General features: G+C 51.3%; 1 protein-coding gene across 8 annotated transcripts in view; it reads right to left on the bottom strand.

The window, feature by feature from the left end:
- Window positions 1-10257, bottom strand: part of PRRC2B (proline rich coiled-coil 2B) — a 75877-nt gene that overhangs the window by 55708 nt on the left and 9912 nt on the right. For all 8 annotated transcript variants that reach the window (XM_019638700.1, XM_019638634.1, XM_019638644.1 and 5 more), the window contains exons 2-3: window positions 3255-3424; window positions 2250-2427 (exon numbers count right to left, since the gene is read on the bottom strand). In XM_019638700.1, coding sequence (XP_019494245.1) covers window positions 2250-2427; window positions 3255-3369 — 293 coding nt within the window. In that variant the 5' untranslated portion in view covers window positions 3370-3424. The remainder of the gene's footprint in view (window positions 1-2249; window positions 2428-3254; window positions 3425-10257) is intronic.

The following is a 10257-nucleotide window of genomic DNA, read 5'->3' as shown; positions in this document are numbered from 1 at the left end:
TTAGCTGAGTCATCCTGCCACCTGTTGGCAGCTCAGTGGCTGCTCAGCTCGGGCTGGGACTCGAACCACTGTTGCTCAGAGCTCGCACTCTTCAGTGAGCTCTTAACCAACTGCGCCACTTGGCCAGCACCCCCAATAAAATCTTTTTTTTAAAAAAGAAACCCTTTTCTAAAAAAATGTTTTGAAGTTTAAAAGATATTGCCCAAGTGCCCTTCAAAACAGGTGCATCGGTCAGTTCACTCGCACAGGTAACCTCCTGAGGGGGTAACAAGGAGGGTCCTGAAGAGAGGTTCCTGCTGAGTTGGGCGCCTTGCTGTCACTCTTTCTCGTCAACCTTCTCCCGACGATATTCAGGAGGGCAGCCATCCACTTGCCAGAATCCACCCATGGCCGGTGGGACATTTGTAAGCTGACGCCAAACCCTAAACATAACTCTCCCAACATCTACTTGACCCAAGTAACTCGTCACCATCCATGCTTATTACAAAACGAAGGCCACGGAGCCGCTTCTCACGTCACCTTCTACCCAAACAGGAGCTTCCAGGGAGTGTCACTGCTGTGTTCTCCAACCCTAAGCAATTGTGCCCCCACCCCCAACCCCGTCACCTCCCCGAGACCCAAGGGAGGCTGTGGCCCAGGGGCAGCACAGAACCAGGGCCTGGGGTCAGCTGCTTCTCCAGCACTCACTCTTGACCTCTCCCCTGGCAGACGTGCACCGTGGCCTCATGAAAACTGCCTCACGCTCTGCGTCTCAGTGCTGGGTGAGGATGGAGAAGGAGGGAGAGGCGCTTAATTCCCTCTCTAGAACTTTCCATTGCACAGGGATTTCAATACTTCCCCTGAAATGTGTACTATCCATTTCATTACAGAGTTTGTAACGCCCACCACTGGACAAGAATGACGATAATAACTGCTGACATCTGCACACACTTCCTCTGTGCCAGGTTCTGTGCTAAACATCTGGCTTGCGTTGTATCATCTACATCTTGTAACCACCCCTGGAGGCCCGTATTATTCTTCACAGGACACTGAAGCCCAAAAGCCAAATGATTCTCTAGGTTCCATAAGCTGATAACTCACCTCCGGGAATCACACATCTGTCCAACCAGGAGTTGCACTACCCCATCCACCAGTAAGACCCCTAAGCAAACTGTGAGAAAACATTTCTAAAAAGCTCTTAAGACCCAATTTCAGTTACTACTACCTTGTGATCGCCTGACTGAATTATTTGTTCACTCTCTGCACTCTGAACTAACCACAAGCAAGTTTTACAAACGCTCCAGTGGCCATTTCCGATGTGAGGGGGACACTGGAGGCAGCTGCGCCTGGATACCTCAGCGGCCAGACCACGACAGAGGCAGGGACGAGGGGCCATGAGGCCGGGGCTTAGCTTTCCTTCCTGAACAGGCCCACCCAGCAGTGGGGCTCTGCCTGCCGGCCTCAGCAGGTCTCCAGGCCCCTCGGTCCTCCAAGCACAAATCCCAAACCCTCGTTCGTGGAAGTCCTTACCACCGGCAGAAACCCGGTCAGAGAAGCCTCGCGGCGGAAGGAGGCTGATGGAGGCTCAGGCCTCTGAGGAGCAGCCCAGGCTGTGCAGCCCGGGCAGAGCTGGAACCAGCCCGGCCTCGCGCTTTCAGCCCCACCAAGCAGCAGCAGCCCTACAGTTTCTACTTCTCTAATGATGGCTTTTGTGCCAGCCCCTGGCCTCCAATGTCTTCCCGAAGTGATGTGCTGGGGTGGGGGGTGAGCCTTGAGGGAGGCCGCTAGTGACCCTGGATGGTGAGGAGGCTAGGCTGTCCTCCTTCACAGCTGGGTCTGTGTAGGGCTCCCGAAAGCTGCTGGCCCCACAGCTGGGAAGACTGCCTGCCCGACCTGGAGCCCCGCACACAGGGACTACCACCAGGATGGAGTGTCCGAGCACCAAATATGTGCATGGTGGCGCCTAAAGGACTGCACCAGCTCCTCTGGGGTGGAGAGGCCATTCCTAGTAAGGCACAGGGGACACTGGTCACTGCGGACCAGGTAGCCCATAAAACGCTGCTTCATGGGCTCCAGGAGCCAGCAAAAATGAAGGCAGAAAGTGAGAAACCACCGGGCAGCAGGCGTCAGGAGAAGGACGCTCTCTTTGGTAATTCCCCGTTCTGCAGCTCTGCCCTGGGAGACCCACGCTGCCCTCGGCAGACGGGAAGGGAGCCGGAGTGATGTGAAACTCCGGCTCTGGCCCCACCACCTGCCTGCCCTGCTCGCACCTCTTTGGGTCTTGCTGATCCTGCTTGTTTGCCCATCCCGTCCCGTCCTTGGGTACTATAACGATGTTGGGGTCGTTTCCTTTGTTTTCAGATTTCAGGCTTGGCAGGTTCGCAGGCGGTGGCATACGCCGGGCTGTGGCAACTTTCCCAAGACTCTGTAAGCCATGTCTAGGAATGACTGCAGGAAGAGGGGTGGAAACAGACAATGCACAGCCAAGTTAGGGAAGGAAGGCCAGAGCCGTTCAGCTGCTCTTTGAAACTCAAAGTGATAACGACAAAGGCAACAGGACACAAGCAAGGGGTAGGCTGCATGGAAACAAACGAGAAGTGTTTGCTGCTCACTTTACAAGCCCTTCACCGAGGCCTTCAGAGACACAGGGGCTGCTGGGATCTCCACAGAGGCTCCCCTTTTATTAGCAGGCAAGAAAGCTCAGGGAGTTTACGACTTGGGTGAGGAGCCAGGCCCAGGAACCTGCGTCCCACACGGTAACCGCTTCTCTGCAAGTTGAGACTGCTCTGGCCTCGTTACAGCACGACTGAAAGGCCAGCCTCTGCCTAGACCCGAGCCAAGCCTGAGCAGGGCCCCAACATTCATAAAATCCTCACGGGGTGTGGATAGCATCAGCAGGAACTTTTCCCACCAAGTTCCAGAATACGGGAACCATGAAATCTAAACCGGGAAACTCTAATGCAAATTAAGCTCCATTCTAACCCTCAGGCTTAAAAATACCCATGGCTTCAACAAGATAAGATGGGGGGGGGGGGAAACAGCCCCACTTTAGCAGAATCAAGGTATTCTAGGTCTGAAATCAGACCGCCAGTAGAGGAGCACAGGGGGCCTCTGCTTCCCAGAACCACATGCGGGTGACCACTGCGTGCCCGGGCTGATTTGCACGACCATATCTGCCTGACCAGACGGGGAACTCTGGGTTTTCATGGTCCGCCGTGACGTGGAGTTTCTCACTGGAGGGAAAGTGGCAGGGCTGGCCTCCGACTCGTTCTTACCTGAGGATCTGATCGCGTCTACTGATTTTCCTTTATACTTATCAAACAGGCTGAGAGTCGAATACTTGCTTTTCCCATCCTTGCCCTTGGTTATTTGCCCCAAACGATCGGACATTGCGATGAAATGTCATCTAGTAAGGAAATTTTTCTCGGCACCGCTCCTGATCTGCCTTTGAAATGAAAAGAAAAAAAAGTGTGTCAATCCACCAGGACCTCTGATTCTGTGAATTAAATCCTTCAGGGATCATGGGTCTCCATGAAGAGCTGCAGAGAGCTTTGGACTCTGTCGGGAAGAAAACGCCCTTACCAGGCACAGGCAGTTACGCTCACACTTCAGGAGCATCTTGTAGACCTGCTGGTCCCCACCCCAGGTTAAACACGCTCTGTATGAAATGGCTGGAGTCTACTGCTCATCAGCTACACTGAAATGTAAGCTCTTACACACCGAGTCCTCTCTCCGAGTCAACGACCTCTCTTCAGGATGGAAAAACAAACGCTCATCACTTGTAGCACTTCCATGGAACACCAAAAACACGGCAGGCAGAAGAGGGAGGCAAGCAGCCCCCTTATGGAAGGCTGTTCGTTGCAAGGACAAGCAAAACCAAATCAAAGGGAAGCAACCAGTCAGTCACCGCCCAGGAACAGTAGGGCATGTGTGCTTCTCAAAGTAAAGACCCAGCATCCAGGCAGAAGACATGGCTCAGGCCACAGGAGCACAGCTCTACAAGGTGCAGCATGCAAAACAGAGCACGTGCTCCCCAGGGACAGCCCGCAGGGGGGCTGTACTGGCCACATCTGCCATTTCCAGGCAGAGAAAATCTCAGGAAGACCACCAAGAAAGAGGCCTCCCTCTGCCACTCATCCTCTACAGGTGTTTATATGTCTACTGGCACTTTCCTCCTCAGCTCATTCATTTGCTCACTCACTCATTCAGATACTTAGCGAGCGCCCGCCAAGAGTGAGTGAGTGCTCCCTCCATGCCAGGACCAAGGACTAGGAGGTTCAGGCCTTTTACTCTACACCCAGCCTTGGCTGTAGGTTCTAAACTTGACCATGAAATAAACACTTTCATAAGTGAGCACTACTCCCCACTGGAATTAATATACGGAAGAGAAAGCTAAAGCACCAAGTCAGGCTTGCTGATGTTGTCTTACTGACAAACGGAGGTAGCTGGAAAACACCCACTGGCTAATAACACGCAGCAGCTGTGGCAGGAAGGTTTGTCGTCTCCGCCTGTTCTGAAGCCAGGACAGACATCCAGTGTGCCGGGGGAAGCATTTTGCACCAAAAGGTGATTTCAAGGCAAAACTATAATTTATGACCCAAGACTACAAATACAAAGCACAAGGAACAAAAATCAGTTACAAACTAGGGCCCCCAAAAGTGAGACGGAAGACACTGGCTTTACCCTCCCACCCCCCGCACAGATGTGCCCACCATGCCAAGTGTGAACGCAGTTTGTTCTTACACAAAACTGGATATATATCCATTCTTTTACTCATTTCATAAACCTTCACTGATACCCAAGGTCTGCCAGTCACTGTCTCAGGAGCAGGGATAGATAAGCATGTACTTTGTATCAGAAAACGCTCATGGGCCGGCCGAGTGGCGTGATGGTTAAGAGCTGGCTTGGGATGCCAGAGGGCCCCGGTTCGGATCCCACATATGAGGGCCAGTGACACTGCCCTCTACAGCTAAGATGCTGAACAACAGCTCAACCTGGAGCTGGGTTGCCCTGAGTCGCCGGTGACAGCGTAGGCTGCAGCCCCTGCTGCAGTGGGTTGCCATGGGCTACCGTGTGTACCAGCAGCCAGCGTGAGCGGCCAGCAGCCGCAGTGAGCGGCCATCCAGAAGCCGGTGATTGATGTGCCTCGCCCGGGAAGAGCACAATGGTGGTGCCAACTTGGGCCAATGAAGCAATGTCCTCCACAACTAGACTAAAGAACAAAAGGACTGCAACTTGTCTGTTCCCCTTCTCCCAATTCCCCAGTACTGTTCCTATCCCCCAATAAATATCTTTAAAAAAAAGAAAACGCTCATAAAGCATGAATGTAGATGGACGCCGAGGGGCGAGTGTTCCTTTGTGAGTTGGATATGGATGTGTAGGGGTCATCTCCTACATGGCTTCAGCACCCTGGTAGAACACTTAACTCCCTTCCTCACCCAGACCCCGATCCGTCGGCCACTGCCCAGAGAGGAGGCTCACAGCCAGTGGCCAAGCCCAGGAAGCTAAGCACACTGGCGGGGAGTAAGGCACGATGAAGCGATGAACCAGCAGAAATGCCCACAGGTGCCCACTGCTCCCAAGTTACATGTCAGAGCCACTTAATGCCAGCAGCCCTTCCCAGTGTCTGCCTCGTGTGCCAGGAGCAAACAGCAATGACCAGGGGTGCGAACTCACCAAAAGTGTTCAAACTTTGGTGCCCAGGGTTCCCTGCCCCACCCCCAGAAGTCGTAACTATAACAGCACTCCTCCAGGCTGGACTGTAAGCTCCTCGAGGAGGACGGGGGTGGGGGTGGGGCGGGTCTTATGCGCATTGGAATGACTCACATTTCACAGGCTCTCAAATGTCAATCCACTTGAAATTCTCCATTAAGATTAAATGATATCTAATTTTTAGACACTTCTGTCAACTCAAACCAACAGAAAAGATCAACTGGGCTGGAACCAGAAACAGCCCCAACACACATACATGCACGAACACACACAACACGTAACAAATGCCGCATGCTGATAGCAACAGGCAGCCCCTGCCTAACAGAGCTTACCGTCTAGAACAGGGGTTGGCCAGAACAGGGGTTGGCCAACGCCGGGCAGGGCCCCAGCCAATGCCTGTTTCTGGAAGGCCCTCAAGCTAAGAACGATATATATGGGTTTTTTTTTTACATTTTTTAACATTTGTTTATAAAAACAAAGAAGATGCAACAGAGACTGCATGTAGCCCGCAAAGCCACCTGTAGAAAAGTTGTGCTGACCCAGGCAGAGCCTAAAAGGAAAAGTCTTCAACACACACCGTCAGAGGTCTGTGGGTGGGGAACAGATGGGCAGCCTGAGAGGACACCAGCTTCAGTGGGGGTCTGAGGAGGGCCCACCCACAGGGGGAGGGGCCCAGGCAGAGGAACAGGACATGCGTCTTTTATTCACCATGAGGAGTTATTCCATGGACTATGCTAGAGAGCTTAGGACTATTAACAGTCTTTTCACAAATTCCTGTGGCAGGATGAATGACAGAAGTGTGAAGTCCTAATTCTCAAGACCTGTGACTATGTTACCTTATATAGTCAAAAGGGTTCTGCAAATTTGATTAAAGTTTGGGTCCTGAAATGGGGAGATTATTCTGGATCATCCAGACGAACCCACAGTCATCACAAGGGTCCTTAGCAGAGGGAGGCAGGAGGGTGAGAGTCAGAGAGATGTGACAGCGGAAACAGAAGCTGGGGTGAAACGAGGGCTTGGAGCAGAGAAATGGGGGCGGCCTCTGGAAGCTGGAAAAGGCAAGAGAGCAGATTCTCCCTGGAGTCTCCTGGAGGAGCACAGAACACAGCCCTGCTGACATCTTCATTCTGGCCCAGCAAGACTCACTTCAGACTTCTGACCCCCCAGAACTCTAAGAAGCTTCATCTGTACAAGTCACTACAATTGTGGTAGTATTTTACGCCAACAATAGAAAACTAATACAGTAAAACCTTGGATTGCAAGTAACTTGGTTTGCGAGTGTTCTGCAAGACGACCAAACATTTCTAATACATTTTAACTTGGTAAACGAGCGATGTCTTGCAACACGGGTAGTTTGCTTCTGGAATGAATTATGCTCGCAAGCAAGGTATTACTGTACATTCATTTATTCAACATATTTTTATTAAGCACAGACACGTGCCCAGCATGATGGGCCTGGGTTACAGTGGAGGATAAGCTGGACAGGACCCTTGCGCTCTGACGTCCAGCCTGCAGAGATGATGGGACTCACCCATGGTCGCACAGCTAATGATAAGCATGTTCCAGAACTTCTCACTAGGGCACAATGATGAAAAATGCTAAAGTGCAGCCACACCCACGCTGCCCTGACCCCAGCTTACATCTGACCGCTGAAGCTATAAAAACTTCTAAATAAAACCAGTGGCACATCCTTCTCAGCCACACACCTGCAGGACGACAGATGTAGCACTGTTGATTTAAATTTGGATAACTGGGGGGCGGCCGGTTAGCTCAGTTGGTCAGAGTGCAGTGCCCACAACACCAATGTTGCCGATTCGATCCCCACATGGGCCACTGAGATGTGCCCTCCACAACTAGACTGAAACAACTACTTGACTTGGAGCTGATGGGTCCTGGAAAAACGGACTGTTCCCCAATTTAAAGAAAAAAAAAAAAAGAATACTTCAGAGTTTTAAAAATAAATAAATAAAAATAAATTTGGATAACGAGCTCTTACTAAATTAAAAACCAAATTGGCAAAGGCAAGAGAAAGAAAATTTATCTACCAGCAATTCAGGGCCATCAAATTTCCACCTTAAATCTTAACATGCTTGATTTTTAAAAGTCAAATGTCTTTTAATTCTGAAACTTGACCAGAAAATTCTCATTTCTATAGATATTGCTAAGAAGTCTTCTTCAAATCTGTTAGTCCAAACAGTTCTGCCAGTTCACTGGTACAAACAGATCTTTCTTTGATTCTGCACTTCCCAGGCCCATGGGCACAGGTTACAGTGGACACTGATAGATCTTGGTGGGTCTCCTTGGTGACAAGACCCTTCTCTGAGAACTAACCAGTCCCCACCCCCACGCCCAGGAAGCACTAGGAGACAGAGGCTGACCACCCCTGTACTCCTGGCACCCCTGAAAGGGGAAAAAAAGAAAACAGAAACAAAAGGAAGACCCTCGGCAAACATAAGCCACCCTCCTGGGAATCTGGAATTCGGTCTGTGAGATAGATGCTAGGTGCCTGAACTTTGTCCTCCGGTAAATGCAACCATCCATCGAAAACTGAGCAGCTACTGTGTTCTGGTGAAATGCTTTCCACCCGCGCGACCAGAAAGCGTTGTTGGAGCCAGAAGGGGAGCACACTGGACCAATGCCTGCATTAAACCTGTACGTGCAGTTTTCTTGGAATACCCCTCCCCCCACATTTTAAACCAAGTTTTGCACCAGTTGGGCACACTGCTAGCTTTTCTAGACCTCAGTTTCCCCATCTACAGAATGAGGGGCCAAGGTGAGATTTCTCAAGTACAAGTTGATTTTAAAATCAAACACACCAATATTAATAACCCACAGCCAAAGAATTACAAATGATTTATTGTCAAAGCAGCCATCTCTTACCACACTTTTGGGATTGGATTCTATATTCCTATATAAACCTGGGGCACTAACAGGCAATGCAACTGAGCCACCGCTGCTATGGCAACAGCACCTGTGGAAGGGGGCCTGATACTTGTTTGCTTTAACCCCCCACAGTAAGACCACACAGACCCAGCTTCTTCCAGCCCCTTCCAGCCCCTTCCAGCCCCGGCGGTCCCTTAGAGCAGGGGTCGGCACGCTAGTCAGCCTGAAGGAGAATATGCTAGAGGCCATCACGGCCCACAAAGCATAAACCACTGGCCCTTTACGAAGTTTTACGGATTTCAGATACCAGCCTTAGAGCATGCGCGGGTTCTTCCATCAAGCCAGATTTCACCGGATCAAACCCTAAAATACAGGCATAATCATTCAGTACCCCCAACTGTATGCATCTCGGGTGAAGCGGTGCCGTATTTGGGGCCTAGCCCAGCCCCACAACTGCCTGGCTACTCTGCTTGCCGGCTGGTTTTCACAGACATCAGGCCAGGAGCACTACCTGTTAGCAGGGGTTTACTCAGCTTCCACATATCGGGGACAGACACACACACACACACGGCTGGCCTTGTCCATGGCAGAAAGAAGTGCAGGCCAACATGTGAGTGGAGCTCAGGAAGCCAGTCGAGGTGAGAGAACACATTTCTCAGTGGGTCAGAGGCGTGTTCACTCGAGCATGACTCACACTTGGACCTGTGGGACAAGACTGGCTGAGAGACACCCAGTCCCTGCGGGCGGGCACAGGGCCAGCCTGGCTCACAGCCACAGCTTTCACGCTGCTTTCTCTCCCTTTTGTAGGTAACAGAATTCATTTTTTATTATTTTTCCAGAACAAAATCTGATTTGGACCCGCGGTATTACATGTAGAACACACAAGTCCTGCCTGCATCCCACCTCTCCTGGCACCCTCTCCTTTCTGAGGCATTGCCAGGGGGGCCCCGAGCATTTTGAAAATGGTTGGCCAAAAAGAAAATATTGCCATTAGGCAGAGGGAGAAAGGGACCTAAAATCCAGGGGAAGGTGGCTCTGGGTAATGAAGAAAAGGACTGCATACTTTGGCAAGTTATCTAAAGAAGCACTCTGAGAGGCCCAGGCTCTGAAACAAAGCCACCAGAAAGATTCACCAACAAAGGCAACTTAATATCCAAGTCCCGCCTCCCCAGACAGCAGTCTCACCTGTCAAACAGGTTACGGAGACTGCCTGCTATCGGCCCACCAGAGGGAAAATCTCTCTGCACTCCATCTTATCGAAAGCCATTTCCGTGTAACAGGATTAATTTCACTCTGCACTTGGGTACCAGCCAGTGTCAACTGCCTCGCTAGACAGGCGATTTGGGATGGCCTTGGGATGGCCTGTAATTCACTGGGAACCACTACAGCTACACATCAGGCCTAATCAGAGTGGCAGCCAGCACTCCTGAGAGGCAGACACCCTGCTGAGTGACACCCTGCCGAGGAGTCACATGGGACTCCTACAACAGCCCTTTCTGGAAGGTACTATGTCATCAAGCCTGCTTTACTGAGAGGGACACTACGGTGCAGTCAGGAGAGAGAAGTAACTTGTCCAAGGTCACAAGACTACTGGGTGCTGAAGCCCAGCTTGGAGCCCAGGCCGGACTCCACCAGGCTGCAGACCACGTGCCCAGGGGACCCCGACTGCAGGCTGTTGCTGCC

Source organism: Hipposideros armiger, unplaced genomic scaffold (assembly GCF_001890085.2).
Source record: "Hipposideros armiger isolate ML-2016 unplaced genomic scaffold, ASM189008v1 scaffold_3, whole genome shotgun sequence".
NCBI classification, from domain to species: Eukaryota; Metazoa; Chordata; class Mammalia; order Chiroptera; family Hipposideridae; genus Hipposideros; species Hipposideros armiger.
Note: the sequence above shows the minus strand (reverse complement) of the source record. Positions and strands in the feature narration are given on the sequence as shown.